The sequence below is a fragment of the Camponotus vicinus genome, unplaced genomic scaffold (assembly GCF_025532165.1).
Source record: "Camponotus vicinus isolate PSW18456_S1 unplaced genomic scaffold, iyCamVici1.0 SCAF_1, whole genome shotgun sequence".
Lineage (NCBI taxonomy): Eukaryota > Metazoa > Arthropoda > Insecta > Hymenoptera > Formicidae > Camponotus > Camponotus vicinus.
The window spans coordinates 22750451-22769381 of NW_028141945.1; the positions used below are offsets into that span (position 1 = coordinate 22750451).

Genomic DNA, 18931 nt, shown 5'->3' on the forward strand with positions numbered 1-18931 from the left:
GAAATGATATAAATAAAGATTGATAATTGGAAATTGATAAGCATCGACACTGTCGAAACTGAATAAAGTCATTAGGAATTGTTTGTGAGAACACCGCGTAATATAATAAATTAATTGTGTTTATTAACTTTTGTTAATTATAGAAACTTTATTTCTTAATTAGTAGAGAAGCGATAAGAGTCTGATAATATAACAATATATTCCATAAAGCTCTTGAGAAAAATACCGATATCGAATGAACGAAATACCTCGATATCTTAGCAAAGTTATGCGTTTAGGCTTCATTAAATCTCGCAATTTCGATTTCATACTTGGCCAGCTTGGTACCTTTAATTAAACGTTTCCGATAACATTCTAGATTATCGCGGCTTTATTTCGCGTCTCTGTGTGACATATCGCACAGTCTGTCAAAAATAAAATGTTTTAAACGCCACGTGTGACACTCTGTTGAAACTTGATATAGCGTTGTTTTATTTCATTTGGCTGGATGCGCGATTATTTAATCAAGATCATTATTCTCCCTTTCACATTTGATGACTCTTGCAACGAGCAATTAAATACGAAATTGCATCACTAGCATTTCCCTCTATCTCTATTAATATAATTATTTCTTCATTTTTATTATCCTTTTAAAATTACGGTGTTTATTTTTCACTTCAATCATTTTATATATTAATATAAATTTAAATTTATTATATAAATTTAAATTAATTTAAATTTAATTAAATACACACTTTCCTTTTGCGTAAGACTTGGATAAAAAATTGTCTGATAAAAAATGATTTGTGATAAATATGAAATTACTCCTTTCTTATCGAAAATTTGACGATTATATATTGCATATGTAAGAAGCGTTCTCTATAATTGTGTTTTTGTGTGATTGATCATCCTTTTTGCGAGATAGTTGATTTTCCTAGTTTGAAATGTGATAAATGAGCCCTCATGCTTGAACACGTTACGGCTTACACGGACAATGAAAGTTTGATTTTTCACCGAGGTCAATGGCAGCCAATCGATGAGGTAAACCGCATTACCAAAGTGTCAATCACAGACGCGTTGCGCCGGCAAGAGAAGCTTTGGGGTAGTTTAATTGTAAAAATATTTCATTTTTGCGTGTCTCTGACTTTTCGCGATGCAATGATATTTAGTGGTATTAAAAATAAATGTGATACGCTCAAGCACATTTTGCGGGGATAAGAAAAGGAAGTAAAACTGATGTCATTTTGACAAATTCTGATGCCCTATAACATGTTTGCTTTCTGTGAGATATTAGACTTTTTTTATAAATCTATAATATCGAAATTATTTCGGTGATTTTCATGCTCGATGAAAAATATATCGACGCGTGTTTGCATTAAATTATCGCAATTACGCTTGGTATCGAAAAATTTCAGATAATCTGAGATTAAATATACAGCCCCGTAACATCTTGAGTTTCTCTTGTCTTTCTCAATCAGACGAATCAAACATACATGTAGCTTATTCGATTCCGACCCGATATTATCCCGTCAGGAATCAATTCCTTTGCGGTTTCAGTCGAAAACCCTTTTCTTTTTCTTTCTCCGGCTCCTTATTAATTCCACGAAATCTGGGATCCGACTTTAATTATGGAGTATCCCCTCGTGTTCGATACACAAGAAGAACGAAAAAATTTCTCACGCGATGGCAGGCACGTAATCGATCGGCACAGTCAAGGGACCGCGAAAGAAAAGAGTTCCGTCCGCGAGCGCGCCTTCTCCCTCGTTGATATTTAACGATTCGCGAGGAATCGTAGCAACCAACAGGCGAGCCGCGGATATTGCCCGCGGCTCTATAGAACCTATCCACTTCAAGAGGCCGCGTCATTCGCCCATGTTATTGAACCCGACATAAAGTGCAACGAACAAGTCGCCGACGACGACGACGATGTCGACGGTGCACTTATGGCGTCAATGCTCTTCGCGGACGTAGTTACGATAATGCGTTCGCTGCGTCAAATAACGTTAGCGACGTTGCAACGACTTTCCACCTGCCAATAGACCGTGCAAAGTCGTTCCATTGTCGAGGAAGCTGTTTCTGAGTCGGCTACAAGCGCTGTTCCGCTATTAAAGCTGGTGACGCGCGAATGGTATGACGGTTGGAGAACATAAAGATCATTTCGAGAGCGGCAGGCCAGCTGTCACTCGAGTGAGCCTTTTAGCTGAAAGATAACATCACCTCTCGGAGGAAAAATTAATTTTAACGGACAAAGTTCTCCGAGAAGAAAATTAATTAGGGCGATTAGAGCGTCCTCGATTAATCGCTGGACGTGTCGGTGTACGCGATCAAACGTTTAATCGCGTAAGTAACGATCGGCTTTTTTACGCCACAATTTTTCCGCAGGGAATAATAATAACGGATAATTAATCATGCTATAATCACATGAATTTTATATATTTCACGTTTTTCTTATAAATTTCACGAATCGAGAAATAAAATTAAAATTTTTCTCTCTCTCTTTTTTAAGAAATTTTTTAATGGATGGAAAAAATGTATATCGAGTCTCTCTTGGTATTCTTAGCTTTTATTTAAACAATACTAATTTTATCTATTTGTCAAATATATTTTTACTATCATCAATTTGATCCTCGCTATCATCTGCTCATCAGAAATGAATTTAAGTATTTAGGATTGCTAAAGATAATGGCTTGGATATATCTTTATCCATTTTTCGTTTCATTTATTTTCAGTCGGATCTTTTTGTACAATTTATATGTATAACACGGAGTTATATATATGTACATATAATCTTAATAAATGCTTAAAGTAGTACGACAGAATTTCTTAGTTAATTGGATAAATTTCTTTAGGTTATTAATAATGTTATTGTTAATGGCAGTCGCTGTATTTCTTAAAAACAACTTTATTTATTATATAATCTTTCGCTCGATCATAAGAGATATTTTATAAGAGAGATTTGAAAGAGCTATTTAGAACTCTGTATTTCATATTGGCGACAATACATTCTAGCAAATCGCCTAGACTGCCGAATTAAACGATATTACGTATAATAATGATAATTTTGTCGATATCAACCTGAAAGCCTAAATAATTCAACATTGATATCACGCAGATTATGCGCGAAAGTGAGATCCTGCAAAATCATGTGGGAATCAATCGAAAGATTATAAAGGCTGTCTAGCACTTTCGACAAAGAAATGTTATCCTTATAATAATAATAATAATAATAATCATGACTTGTACTTACATTACGAATCAATTAACTGGCATGACTTAAAAAATAAGTAAACGAAAGAAAGAATTAAATAGAAAACATAATCGTCTTGGATTACACCAATATTTTCGGCGATTGTATGATGTAAGTCTTAAGTGATAAATATTTTAAGAATATACATGCACTCATACGTACACACGTACATACACGCGGTTGCATAATTACTCGCGGCTTTCGCCATAATTTCGTAATAGCATAAATTTATCATTTTATTGTTATTTATCTATTTTATTATACAATGAAAACCAGATGTTTGCGTTATCAACCATGACTAATAATTGCAGTAAATTACAACGAATCACTTTATATTTTTATCTCGGAACGCATTCACTCGTACACGCACCAGGCCGTGTTCCAATTCGCATCAATTATAAAACTTTATTCGCGTCGTCCAAAATTATATTTGCGTCATTCAAATCAATTCTCAGATTCAATAAATTGAAGAGAAATCGTGAATAAATATAAACTAGGTTACACACACGGCCTGGTCCACAATTACAAAGAAGCGGCTTGCATCGCTATGCATGTCACCGCAAGCGCAGGTACATTTGGTAGCGAGAACATTGTGTTTAATCCTAAAGAGCTCTGGCTTAATCATTATAATTTTGCAAAACCATTACAATTTTTTAATTTTAAACAATGGAACAAATGAAAAAAGTTTCAAAAAGTGAAAATTTAATTGCTTACACGAATAAATTCTTTTTTGTAAAGAGCTATCGAGTGCTTGAATCACTAACAATAAATTAAGAAAGATGACAGTTGTTTTTACAAAAAAAAAAAATGTTTAAGTACAAAAATTAAGATTATACGGGAAAGATAAATTATAACAAATTTCTATTATACTTATAAAATATAGGCTGAAAAAATATACATGTGGAAACGTATTCCTTACAGCTTCTCTCCACTATTTAGGATTAAACATTTATCGCACAAGATCCGTGGTCGGGACGAGTTGGCCGGCCGGTCGTGCGGCGATTTTGGAACACGACCTCGTACGGTCACTGCCTGTACACCCCAGCATGGTTGAGGAGCCACTCACCTGCAGCCCGTTTACACGGTTCCTGCTGCTTGATCGGCATCTTCGTCGCCAAAACGTCGCATACATCCGCGGTATCGATCGGCTTTACGATAACGTCTACCTGCCCGTTGTCGATCTCCATTGTCGGTATCGTCGTCATCATCGTCGTCGTCGTCGGCGTCATCGTTGTCGTCATCGTCATCGTCATCGTCATCGTCATCGTCATCGTCGTCGTCGTCGTCGTCGTCGTTGTCGTCGTCGTCGTCATTGTCGCCGTAACGACGACGAGTCTTGAATCGGGAGCTTCTCCAGATTGTCCCGCGACCGGCAACCCTCGCCCCGAATCCGCCATCGAGGTGCGCTGCTGCTCCTGGAGTAAGCAGGCGCTCGATAACAGGTCCCATTGGCGGAGCTTCTCTCGGTCGAGCTCGAACGACGTCGCGGACATTCGGACGTCCGGGTTCGAGCGAGCCGGGGGAAGGTTGCCGTCCTCTAAAAAATGATTCCTGTGATCCGATGCAGTGGACTTGCGGTAGGCCTCGTTCTGCGGATCCCACACGTAGCCGCCCGCGCCGACTCGTTCCATCGAGGTTTCATAAGCGACGACGTCGTCGTCGTCGACGACATTATCGTTATTCTCGATCGATCGTTCTCGCATTTGATGATTGTGATCCTGTTTTACTCTACGTTTGACTCGCGGCTGCTCGCCACCCAACGATTCTTCCGTGCGAATGTCCCTGCGTAGACTGACGCTGTCATTCACGTAAGTCGCCCCTCGAGTGACCTTACTACGTGATTTAATGTCACCGTGCCTTCCAGGTCTCGGCGGACTGTCCAGATTATCCAAGGATCTGGCATTCCGCAGGCTCACTCTTCTTAGGCTCTCGCGCCAGAGACTGTCCTGCTCCCAAGGATCCTCGGTATGGAAATTATCATCGGTCGTAGTACCATGATCGTCGGATGACGGCAGATTCTGCAGCGTTGCTTCGATCTGGCTGGTCGAGGCCGCTGAAACCGCCGTCGCCGCCGCTCGGTTAGCTCGGTTTCGTTGCTCCACTAAATTTTGCAGACCGACGTCGTCGAGTAATCCCTCTAGAGATCTCGACCGACGATGAGACGTTTGTGCGACGTGTGTCGGTTCGGTGTTATCGATGCTACCTGGATCAACAGATTTATCTCTAAGACCGTGGGGATACAAGTTTCTGGCTTCGGGCAATGATACGTCTGGCAGCGGATCGGTAGACTTTACTCGACGTAGCGTATCGGCCTCGTAAAAGTTACGTTTGTCCACGAGAGCGGCCTTGTTGTCGCCCAACAATTGGCAAGTTGTACGTCTCAGCTCCGCGGCGATGCGTCTAGCCTCGTCTATATCGTCTACTTGAATCTGCCGCGGCATCTGTCGCGCGATCGGATTCACTATACGACCTATATCATTACGCTTGTTCAAACCAACGGCAGCGTCGTCCCTCTGATTGTTGAGTTGAGGTAATCGCGAGGTATGGCCGATCGTTGGCTTGGCGAGCTCCATGTCGCTCGCGCTGTTGACATTGGCTTGAAGATCGGAATAGTAATACGGCGCTCCTGATTGATCGCTCTGAGTACGCTGTTCGCCCACGTTCGGCAAATACGACTGTTGCAAAACGGGAGTAGCAGCTTGCGGTACCGGCATCGGGCTGGGATAATGACTCGAGTCCTGGCTGGAGGTCAATCGATGATTCGGCAGCACATGTCGCACGCACGTGTCGTGACTGGCGGACCTCGAATGACACGAGAACCTCTGTTCCGTGTACGCGTTGGCGCGATTCACCGAAGACGCGAACGCATTGACGGCGGAGTGCATCGAGGATTGCGCGCTGGCAGGCCTTTGGCAAACCATGGACGTTGAGATTGACGCCGCAGCCGACGCATTCGAGTAACTCGAGTCCCTGCTGTGAGAGACTGGCAGCGCGTTAATGCTCTGCAACACGCTCTGCATCCTGTCGCGCGATGGCAGTTCGTCGCTGTCGGGTCGAATTGCCGGCGAGCTGCGAAGCGGCGAGAAACTCGCAACATTCTCATAATGCGCGTCGCAAGTGAAAGACTGCGAATGTTGATGAGCAGGCGGTAGATCGGATACTCTCATAGACGGTAAACTACTCGCTGAACCAGTCTTGTTTTTACCGGAATAATCGAATGGCCGATCGAGATTGCTGGACATTAATTTCATCTTTCTCGACAGATCTTGACACGTAGTTTTTTGCAGTTTATCGACCACCAGCATGTTCTCGTTAAATCCGTAAATGCTGTTGTAGCTCAGATCCTTCGCGTAGAGATCCACGTTGAATGCATCTCGAGCCTGTAATACCTCCAAGTATTGATCGAGGTCGAAGCTCGTGCCGTCAAAACGACTTCCCAACGACTCCAACTCATCTAGACTGTCCAAAACCTCGCAAACATCATCGCTGACGGGTCTTCTTTTCAGTTGTCTGTGACGCGCTTCCTCCTCTGGATTTCTAAGTTCGACTGAATCACTTCCGGATGCACTCTCCAGTGATATTCTGCTGTCTCTGAAAGTGGAGCTAATGGTTGCGTCGGAAAATCTTGACGGCGGTCTATGCGTTTCCACTTGACCCATCGCTTTATTCCAAGACTTTGGAGAATCGCGGTTCAACGAATTGTCTTTTGTCGTGACCACCTGAGGCGACATCTTCTTTATTTCTGATTCCTGCATATCTAGAGAGTCTAAATCATCTAATGGCGGCGGTGAAGTTGGTATCGGCGGTGGAGAAACCAATTCACTATCCGATGAATCATGTAATTCCGCAATCATATTGCGACTAGCTCCCAAGTAGTAGGAAGCTGGTCGAAAAGTATCGGACAAACTGAAACGCGGATGCCGCGGTGCGTCTATAGAATCGAGATCCTTGGATGATTCGTCGTCGGCATCTGAACTGTCAGATTTAAGCGCCGTCAAAATATCGGGCAAATCGCTTCTGGGATGAAGCGAATTCTCATTCTTCTTTGTCGAGGATGTTCTATCATTATTTTCGTCTTCTTTCTCGGATAACTGACTTACCTCCATGTATACTGGTTCCATCTTGTTGTCCGATACGCAGACAAATTCGTAATGAGATGTGTCTAGCGTGGAATAATCACCAGAATCGTGCTTTACGCTATCCTCATTTGGTGCCAAAAGAGAGCGATTCATCCCGTTCTGCGTCATCTCCACGTACGAGCTCTCCTCGTGCTCTAGGTTGGCAAATAGGCTTTCCATTATCTTGGGATTCGGCCTGTCGTCGCTATTCGGATCTAGAATAGCCTTTCTGGGAGACATAGGAAGATAATGATCCTCATTGTTAATGTCGTCCTGCTTCGAAATAGCAATAATCGGGTCATTATCATCGGGGAATTGATCGTCATGCGTTAACAAAGATTCGATCATACTTGTTCTGGCACAATTGGAACTTGAGATAATGTCTAAATCATCGGATGGCACACATTGTTCAATCAGACTGTCTTTCGAACTGGTCATCTTGCTCTGAGATTCATCAAAATTTTGCATTTGCATACTAGTATAGAGGATGTCCGCATCGAAACATTGCGCAACGGCTTCGTCGGCTGTTTCGTTGTTTTCTTTTTCGATCAATTTTCCATCGTTTCGACGTTCCGCATTATTGCCAATGTTATACCGCAACGTATCATAATCTTCACAATGTTTTGATTCTTGCCGCTTCTCACACTTTTGCCGATTAATCTGTTGTGACTTTCGTTCAAAATCCGCTAGGAGATCTTTGACCGACTTGTTACTGTCAGTCGAGGCTTGCTTAGCGTGTCCTTCTTCTACGCTCTTGTGCTTGGAAACGTTCTCCGAAACGTTCGAATCACCCAAAGCGAAGTTACGTATGACGGACGAGGTCTTGTTCGCGCAATCGAGTTTCGAAACGTGAGCTTCGGTTGCCTGCAGCGGCGACACCTTCAACGGCTCCTGCATAGACAACATCATTGTGGCGGGACTGGCGTTGTCCATGTTCATTTCGAAGGACCTGATTCGGCATTGCACTAGGTTCATAATCTCAGACTTTTCATCTTCCACCTTTGGTGACGTCGCGGTTTTCTTAGGATTAATATACTGATAAGAGAATTCTTTGATAACTTTACTCTCGTCGATACCGGGATCCCATTCGTCGTTATCGTCCTTGGCATCCCACTGTACATTCTTCCGTTCGTGCCAGGACTCGCTGCTGCGATATCCGCGCATATTATCCGATTTGTTAGTCTCAATCTTGCTGCCGGCTTGTTGTCCATCGAATTGTCGTTGGTCGTAGCTGTAAGTGGTCGACGTTTTCAGGATTCCCAATGGCTTTTTCGAACTCTTGTGCTTGACCGCAGAATTCTCATATGTGGCCTCTGGATCCGATCTTCTGGGGGACGACCGCTTATCCATCGTCGACGGCGCATACGCGTAATCGCTTCTCATCAGCGGCGGGAAGCTCACCTCATCGTAACCCGCGTCCGGCGGTATGCCGCCCGCGCTTCCACTCGAATTCGTCTTGCGAGTGTTAAACGCTTGCAACTGAGACGTCTGATTAACGCTCGTGCGGCCGCCGGAGGATATCGTGACATCCTGGACGGTCGACGTCATCGCCGATGACCGGTCGTGCCGGGGGCTCCTTCCTGCATGCGAGGGTCTGCGCGTGCGCTTCCTCCGGACATCTCCCAGCTCTAATTCGTTCATTACAAAACACACGAGTAACGTTCGTTACTTACGAATGTATATGAGAAAAAAAAGATCTTTTTTTTAAATTTATACATTCCCTTTTCTATACCCATTATACAGATCTAAGCCAGCTCGCCAAGCGCGATAAAGACATCGAAGATCATTGCATTAATCAGCAAAAATGTACCGTTAATATATATTTTAATTATTAATTATTTTAATTAATAATTAGAATATCTTTTGAAAAATTATATGTATATAAAAATAGAGAGAATATATATTTTGACATGTATTTTTATATATTTCTTTTCTTTATTATATATATATACATATTTGATATTGATTAATTTGTAAAAGAATTTCACATCTCGGAAATTTAGGATCAAATTTTAAAGCTGTTAAATCGATAGAATTTTACAAATAAATAAATATATTAAGGCTAAGAATATTTTGATGCGTGCAATGATCTCGATAATCGACTGATTGATTTTGCGGTTAATCGTAAGTAGCGAACACGCGAGCTGGAACGTAGATGCGATCGTAATTGCGTAGCTACGGCAAATAGTGTTAGTGAAATTCTTTTGCATGCCATGCTGATTCATATTTTCTACGGTAATCTAATTACGATCGGTGTTAAATCGCAAGGGATATTAATATTCGATCATTTGGACAGTTAAAAAGTTTTAAGATTGTTAATCGTTTCCCATTCACCAGTCAATCTAGACCCAACAGCAGCAGATAGAAGGAGCCCCGCGGAGAAACGCTCGCAGATACGCATATTTTATTTATTCATTTTTTGAAATTTCCTCTCATTTTATCCTTACTCCACATTTCGTTGAATTCTTCTACATTTCCTCGACGATTATGCATTAATGTGGTAACGAACAAAAATAAAGGAAAAATACAACTTTGATTTTTGCAACTTTCGCAATTCGCGAAATTCAGATGCCTCGCATTAATTGCGGTATTCGCATAGTCGGATAAATATTTTTGTTGAATTATGACATCTCTACATGCCATTGATTAAGAAATAGAAACATGCTATATAATTTATTTGCTACAAAAAAAGTCACAACATAGAATCGACCGACATAGCGCTTGAGATATTTCAATTATACGTACAACACGAGCGCTAATGACAAAAAACAAAATTCTTGACATGCGTTCTCGTGAAATGCCTCATTTTCCGTGAGCATATATGGACATATTAGATTTTTCACCATGTTAGCAATTACATATGATTGTGTTAGAATCTGGATTATTTTTAGTATACTAGACAACTATCTACTTGTAAAATTGATCGTACAGAGCGCTTTCGAGGGACTCGTATTGTGAAAACTATTTAAAAGTTTATCAAGTTTTTTTTGAAGGCAAGAATGCAAGAGACCACTTTTATCGAGATATTAATAATTTTGTCAAATGTACTTCATTTCGAACACACATGCTCCATATGCACGCTTAAAGAATTTAATTGTCCATGCAATTTTCTCTAAATCTCGCGACCGGGTCCCTCGGTTACGCGGAGCGATGAAACTACCACTTAAATGATAAGTTCAGGCGAGCTGTCCCTACCTTCGTCATCGCTGGAGTAGCTGTTATAGCGTGGCACGTTGACAGCAGCCCGACGACCATCCGAACTCTTGCTCCTGACGTGCGGACGATGCCCATCCTCCCGCCTACGAGAGTGACGACCCTCCGCTACGGCGGCCTCGTGCGCTGCCAAATCCAGCAGCGCCTGTTGCTTGTAGTAACTCGAAAGATCATTTTGTGCCCTGCCCCGATTGGCCGAACCGGATGGCTTTCGCGTCAACGGGGATTGCAGCATACGCTGCTTCCATTCCAGTAACCGCTTCATCGATTCTTCGCGCTGTAAAACGTACAACCCTTTATTAGCTGTCTAACGAATATATGTAAGTTTAGGAACATTTCGGGAGATTTTGACGCTTTTATAATTTAGCAACATTGCGAAAGAGTTGGGCTCTCAAAAACGCTTATAACTATTGCAGGATATTTTTATTATGATGATTATGTAACGATATATTTTTATCGTAACGATTCATTGTGGAAATTGCATGACAATTTTTGTTTATGTTAAAAAATTAAACTTTATGTAGGAAAATTGTGTTTAGAGATAAATTGATTTATTCATATGATACATCTTTTTATTTTATTTTAAAAGCCATATTAAATATATTATTTTAGTATCACACAAAATATATTTTCTTAGGTTTCCTTTGATGTATGAAATAAAGAGACAACGGTTTACGTTTATGAGTACTGAGAGAATTTACTTTTAAAACTTTATACATTTTACATATTTGAGATTCTCCTCTCTCTTTTATGTACATAAAATAAAATTTAAAATATATATTTCAATTTACGAAAGATTAAAATATTAATCATATAAATGATATATAAGTCATATAAATTATATTATTCTTGTTATTTCTTTTCTTCTTTAAAAAGATATAAATTTAAATTATTTTATGTTGTTTTTTCCAAATAATTGCATCATAATCATAGGAGAGATTCTAATCGAAAGAGAAGAATAGACTTGCACTGATCAATTTTAACAATAAATGATTGTAAAATTACGATAATGATACAAGTTGTAAAAAAATATATAGAAAATTATTAATATGATTTAAGTAATGTAATGACATGATAATGATGGAGTGAAAACGATGGTGAAAGCAAAGACACGAAGAGTTGAGATGACGTAAGGTGGTAAGCTGTAGGTATGCAACAGAACTATCGCGTGAATCATGCTCGTCCACCGATGTTATCGACATGATGGTCTTGTACGAGCAATGCCGATGATCTACAGCTACCTGCTTTAAAAAAACGGCTAGTTTGATGACTCATCCTAAATTTTCCGAGATACAAACGAAACAAACAAATTTGAAATAAATGACAACATATTTACATGTCGTAAAACTTATTTTAACATTATTGATCTGCATCATAATAGCTGCATAATAAATTCATTTATTTACAGCGTTATTCTGTAAAATAATTTTTTAAAATGAAATGTAAAATTAATTTGAAAATCAGATTTAATTTTAATGGTTATTTGCTTGTAGAGATAGAACCCATCAGTTAAATTATAAGATATATACATAAAATCTGCCCCAATTTAACTCTATAGACTAAATTTTTTTAAAGAACATACAGATCTGCCAAATAGATCTCTTTCAGATTAAAGATTAAGAATTAATATATTTAATATGATATATTCAAAATACAATATTCAACATTCTAATGACACATTGTAAAGATACTATGTGAAAATCATGCGAAAATTATACGAAATTATACGAGATTCATATCTTGAAAAGGAAGATTCACGCAAAGATATATAAAGAACGTTAAATTTTCTCCTCTTACCTGCTGAATCTTGCGTTCACCATCTCGCGAATCCTGCTCGGAGGACCTCTCGGCGTAGTCGTCGTCGTTGGGATCAAGCGCGGCGGGATGCCGTGTCCTTGGCAGACGCGCCGACGCCGATCTGCAGAACTGCTGCTGCTCACTCCATCGTCTGCCACCACCTGCGTGACCGGCGTGATACGTCTGAGCGATGTGGGTTCCGTGGACACTGTGACCCGTCGTTCTCCCCCACCCGTCGTACTCGCCACGCGGTACTCTTCGAGGAATCGTGTTGTCCTCACCACCATGCGCTAGCATTTCGTGGCTATTCGCCTCGTAGCTCTTCTCGCGCAAAGATCTTCGGAATTTTGGGTCGGTGCCCATTATCCTGATAATTAAGATTTGAGATAAAAAATCAATATATTTTTGTATACTTTACAAAAGAAATTATATTCTTTTGTAAAAATAATTCCAATAATCAGAAATCATTTTATAATTTTTCAGTTTTAAGAAACGTAACATTGAATCTTGTTATGATCAATTTTAATATATTAGCATATTAAGATTAAATATGGAAAGTTGAGTTTTAAAAATTCATTGATATATAATTTATATATGTAAATGTAAATATCTCATTTTAGATGAACGCGTCAGATTTTAAAATCAAATTATAAAGAAGCTATATTATATTTATAAGTAACGATATTTTAAGATTTCTTAAATTATCTTAAACAAGAGAGAGGAGAGTTGGAAATAGATGACAATGTATCAAAATATCTCAAACAGGATCTGCGTGCGGTTTAATTACTTATTCGAATAATGTACCGCATGACTCACTCGGAATGTCTCTGCGTCAGCGGTTGAGCGGGCATCGTGTGTTGCCCATGAACGTGATCTCGCTGCGTACGTCTCAGAGCCGGGCAGGTGGAATCCGGCATAATGGATATTCTACTCTCGTCGGTCTTGTCGCGGATACCCGGCAGTTTTGGCTGCATCGTGACGCGCGAGAGAGATTGATTCCGCTGTTGCTGATAATGCTGCGGTGTCTGATGTAAATAAACCGCAGACTGCCGCATTTGCGCCGCGTATCTAGGTACAAATGTGCACGATACAAAATTATATGTTTCTCATACATTTTCTTTTTTTTTGCCTCAAATTATTCATCCAATGAAACGTAAAGGACAAATTCACGCGCATGTACCTTTCTTCGGAATAAAAGTAACCGTCGTTGGTCGCATCTGACGGATTCATTATATCTAGGCTGGACTTGGGCCTCTGTGGACGTCTCTGCTGATCCGGCGGTCTTTCGCACTGCGCAGGTTGCTGAGGTCGCCTTGCCGCTTCGTACTCCAGAAAGTCTGCGCTATGCGGTCGCGGTGGCGGTTGGGTTCTCGACTGCCTCACCAACGGCACTAAAGGGAGCAGATTGTAACGTCCTTTTTGTATGACCGCGTCGAGCTCTATCGATTACAGCATTATTCAAGATCCTTTGCAACGCGGAGAAAAAGAAAAGCGCCAATTTTATCATAAAAACAGCGATGCGCAAAAAGAGAATCTAGCTTGTAATTTTTATCATCGTTACGATTATTACACTAACACGATAATATAAAATCAGTTTTTAATTCTCTCTCTTGAGCTGACTTAAAGAATTAATATATAATATATAGTAATATATTATAATTTTATAATCAAGCGCTACACTAAAAATTAATATTTGGTTGCGATAATAAGAAAATATAAAAACTTATTATATCATATTATAATAGACACACGGTAACTCTTTAAAGAATAATAAACTTTAGAATCTTTTTTCCTCAAAGAGATATTGTGTAAAATATGCTAGAAATTACCGTGCTCGCGCGGCACGGTAAAATTATTAAAGCGCTATTATTATTATTTTTTTAATATAAGACTCGAATTCTCTTCGCACAACAATGTAACGAAATGTATAGAGAAGACGAGATTGCTCGCCGGAATAGAATTCCCGGGACGTGCATCTTAACGGTCCGATAAGAAAGCTTGCTTTGTAACATAGAGAGAAGAAAGACGTCGTTTTTCAAACATACATCCGCGCAAAATATTTTCACCTTTGCCTGGTTGCGGCACTAATTATACAAGTGTCTTTGTGAGTATCGCCGCGAGAAGAAGGTAAAAGACAAAGAGACTCACTGTGCGTCGGCGTGACGGGGGAATGTAGTAGTTGTTGAAGATGTTGCTGCTGCGCGTAAACAGGGATAGGAATTGGCGCCGGGGAGGCGCCCTTCGTATAACCCACCGGACCCGCGGGTCTTTGATAAAGCGGCGGAGTTCCATAGAGCTCCTCGTAATCGCCATTATCTCTGTTGCTGGTCCTCGGTTTTGCGCTACGACCGTACGTGTCCGGAGTTCTCCTCTCTGTCGGTTGCGCGATCTGACCATAGCCGTAATTCAGACCCGACTTGTCGGTCCGCAGACTCTGATGCTGCGGCGGCTGATTCATCCGCGTGCCATAAATCGTATTGTTTCTCTCATAGTCGGACATTGGGCTTTTACTAGTCACTGTAACGTCCGGCGAGACCGGGCTTTGCCGATAATCCGGATCCGGCGACGGCGTCGAGTATTCGTTGGAACCGTCTGTCAATCTTCTCGGTTTTGGTGGCGCGTTCGCGTAAATGGGCTGTCCAAATTTTCTGGACATGGGCTGCACAGTCTGAACATTGCTCGCGATGGAATGCGACAGCTGTTGAGATGGCGGCTGTTGCTGCGGTGATTGTTGGACCATATGCTTGTGCGGATGTGACGACTGATGAGTCGGAAGCGCATTCGGGTGCGATAGATGTTGATGCAACAACGCTTGATGTTGGTGCGAGTGACCCGGTTGCATTTGTTGCAAGTGTCCGTATTGCTGCTGCTGTTGTTGCGACTGAGAAGTGCTAGGCTGACCGTATTGCGAGATTGGCTGTGGCACCCAACCGTTCATCATCGGGTGACCCGAGTCGCTCGTATGATTGTTGGCGGAATTGCCGTTGCTGTTGCTACTGCTGAGATTCGGAAAGGAGGCAGTGTTCGCGCTGTTCGGGCTGGAGTTGTTGTTCGAGGCGTGGCTAGGATCGTCGCGCGATTGAAAGCCGTGGAAGCCAGAGTCGCTATCGTCGGCACTTTGATTCAGGATCGACGAGATCGACGAGACGCTAGGCCGGGCGCTTCGTTCGCCATCCTGCGCTATCTCGATGACCACCGCAGCTTCGCCCACGCCACTTGAGAAGAAAGTAAACATTATATATAATCTATTAGTCAGTATTGCGATATCTACCATTTTTTGCATGTAGAAGTTATTAGATTTGTTTGTTTAGCGATCAATCATTAGATTACCAATAATTGAATTTAATATAGTTAAATTACTAGGTATAACGAATGCTTGACAATTGCATACACTATTATTAAAATTATCATTGCTGAATATATCATCGAATACATATGTATAAATGAAAAGGATTAATTCTTTTATCCTCTTATCATTATTCGATTTTGCGTTCAAAGTAAAATTTATTTCATGACCAGAGCTCGAGAAACCTTTCTATTTTACTAAAAGCAGAAAAATGAATTCTCGCCATTGTTCCATTCGCAGACCTGCAGAAATGAATACGCTAGAAATCTACATTTTCGGTCATCTGAATCGATTTTTAGGTAGAAAGGTAGATGGGCAAATAATAGACGATGACCAAGCTCACTGGTGTTCGAAACGAACGTTCATTGTCCGCATCGACGTGTCGCTGACAATGCGCTAAATGAACAATAGGCTAGTTGGGGCCTCATCCAGCGTCGCTATTTCGCGAGCCGAATAACTCTCGGGAAACTAACTAACGAGATTGGTTAGTTACACCACGATAACGTGCGAACACGACAGATGCGCCGCATCCTCGCAATACTTTTGCGCGCAAATAAACCACTCCGGCTGTGATGTCCCAATTTCCTTTGTGGAATGTCAAAGAGACGTTCATCGTCACTCAGTTGCAGTATCGAAATAACTTTCGAGATTCCTGCTCGGATTGCCGAGTGTACTTTGAACAACATTTAATATCACGATGTCGTCTTAAAAGACGACATCTTTTAAAAGAGTAGTTAGAATGAGAACAATATTGTTGAAGAGATATTTCATTCTTCCGTAAAATAAAAGTAAACAGTAAGATCTCGCGAATTTGCGACAGATTTCCGGTATAACGAAAAACATCTACGAGTCTGTGAAATTTTCATAAAATTCAAACACGGTGAATTTTGGAAAAGTGCTGTATGTGAGAAAATCAAATATGAAGAACTAGAGATAAAATTGAACGATCCTTCTGTAATTTCAAAATACCATGCGATATCATAAAACGCAAGAGAATTACGAACAAGAGAATATAAAACCACAGAACAGTTTCACAAAGCAGACGATAAGTATAAAGGATTAAAGCGTCCATAAACTGATATAATAACGAGAATTACAATAAAAAATGATCAGTTCTACATCGATTCAGCCACTGCATTTTTCATCTTTCAGATTCGCTTATTTATTCAGCTTGCGTGATGATAAAAGCGAGGAAGCATGCAAATATTTTTTGCTCTTTACAAATCATAATTATTAAATATCGGAAAATGTACGTTTTTCGATTTGAATTGACATTTTTTTTATTAAAATTAAATAATTAATTTCGCTTAATTTCTGATCGCTAATAATTTATGACGATTCGTAAGCTTGTAACACACGTACAATGTTCCACGAGAGTTTTTATACAATTTAAAAGTAAATATATACAACTTATTACTTACGGATTAGGATCTTGCAGAAGCGTCGCCAGAGTCAGCGCATTCACCCATTGATTCATGCTTTCGCGATTGTCAGCTGCAAAGTGGTAAGTCCTCATGTTGGCATGTTCGGCCTTGAAGGCGAACTTCTTGTTGACTTTGTCCTCAGGTTTGCAGACGGTAACTCTGTACGAAGGAAGTAATATCGAACCTAGTAGTTTCTCCTCTTCCGGGCCTGCAAATTAATAAATTGCTACATTACATTATAAGTTACAATGCGATGACTAGACTTTATGTTGAAAATTATATTTGAGAGTGATAAAATTAACATAATTATATAATTATATAACATATATATGCATATCTCTATCCATCCTTCATAGCGAATAAAATTATGTGGATGTCACATATAATGTCGCGTTCAAATAATCGGTTAAGTAAAAATATTTTCAACGACATTCTGTTTTCCATTCTTACAATATTTTTTCTCCAGTGGTTTTATATGACTATAATGTACGATGTGCACGAGAGATTATTTCTATATAGTTTTAAATATATAGCATAATATAAACATTTACATAAATTTCTTATGGCTTGCACACACACACACACACGCACAGTAGCATTGATTAAAAATTGATTGAAAGAAACAAGAAATGTTATCAAACGAAATACGGAACTTTGAATATATACAAAGCTTGTATATAACCGCGAAATCTCGACAGGTGAATTGAATTCCCTTTCACGTTGCGTTTTGGATAAGCTGGAATTTCAGTCTAAACGAATTCCATGCGTTCTAGTGATAAACGCTAGAGTAACGCTACAGTTGCAATAAACAAATGTTTTACTAATTAGAGAACGGAATCTCAATTATTTAATCCATGTAAATATTTCTTTATCGCATTTTGATGGCAAGATGTGAAATTTATTTGTTTATGTGCGTATTTAAGTCTAGTACAATCTTTTTGATAGCTATAATTTCGAATAATTTCGATTTCAATCAAAGATGTAAAAATCAAAAAAGTTTATTTACTCGAGAAAAAAGCTTGTATTTCTTCGCGAAATACTTCATTTTACTTTACTTTACTTTACTTTACCGAGAGAGAAAGAGATTAGTAAGTATATATTCTAAACGAAATATATAAATCTCTTTCAAGACAGAAGATCGATCATCAATCTTCCGAACACGTTAAACAAACTTTCTACGATATTTACGGAGCAATCGGATCGAAGAAGTTTGTTGCCGAGTATTAGTGCTCGAGTGCTTTTGCGACCGACATAAAGATACTCGAAGAGGCTTAGCAAGCCGCTAATTAGGGGCGATATCTATCGAATCTAATTTAACTAAAGTTCGTCAGTGTAAACGACGCGTCGAACCGCCGCGTCGAACTTGTAGCAGCGGGAACCCAACTTCCTTCTTGTCGGATAACGTACAAGACAAACTAAAGTGGCAGACCGCGCATGTAGTGTATCCTTAACAGAGAACATTTCGCACATCTCTTCGCTGCAACGACTGTGATGTTCGAGCATCTAGTGAATCAAAGGGGCCGGGTGCTTATAATTAGTGCTCCGAGTCGGATTAGAAGAGTAATGGCATCCAAGACGACTGGAAATTGGTCGTCTGTGTAAAATGTCTTGTTCTAAACTAGCAAGGCGGAACTTGCCTGGATGCCTTCAAAACTGATAAATGCATCAAAATAAAAGCTCGTAAATAGAGCAGATACAAATCTCTCTCAATTCGAATTCAACATTAATGTCTATAAATTTTGCCTTAATTTGAATATAAATTTTACCATTCAATATTCATACTGTGAAAACTCACAAATTATTAAAC

At 40.0% G+C, this 18931-nt stretch overlaps 1 protein-coding gene across 14 annotated transcripts in view; it reads right to left on the reverse strand.

Annotated features, from left to right (window-relative positions):
- The window catches only part of LOC145959628 (uncharacterized), a 133789-nt gene that overhangs the window by 36248 nt on the left and 78610 nt on the right, over positions 1 to 18931 (reverse strand). For all 14 annotated transcript variants that reach the window (XR_014435109.1, XM_083078658.1, XM_083078646.1 and 11 more), the window contains 7 exons: positions 17122 to 17332; positions 14503 to 15569; positions 13535 to 13745; positions 13171 to 13422; positions 12355 to 12721; positions 10540 to 10834; positions 4293 to 8972 (listed from right to left, as the gene is read on the reverse strand). Coding sequence is in view for 13 of the 14 variants with exons in the window: in XM_083078658.1 (XP_082934784.1) it covers positions 4293 to 8972; positions 10540 to 10834; positions 12355 to 12721; positions 13171 to 13422; positions 13535 to 13745; positions 14503 to 15569; positions 17122 to 17332 (7083 nt within the window). In the remaining variant the exon portion in view is untranslated. The remainder of the gene's footprint in view (positions 1 to 4292; positions 8973 to 10539; positions 10835 to 12354; positions 12722 to 13170; positions 13423 to 13534; positions 13746 to 14502; positions 15570 to 17121; positions 17333 to 18931) is intronic.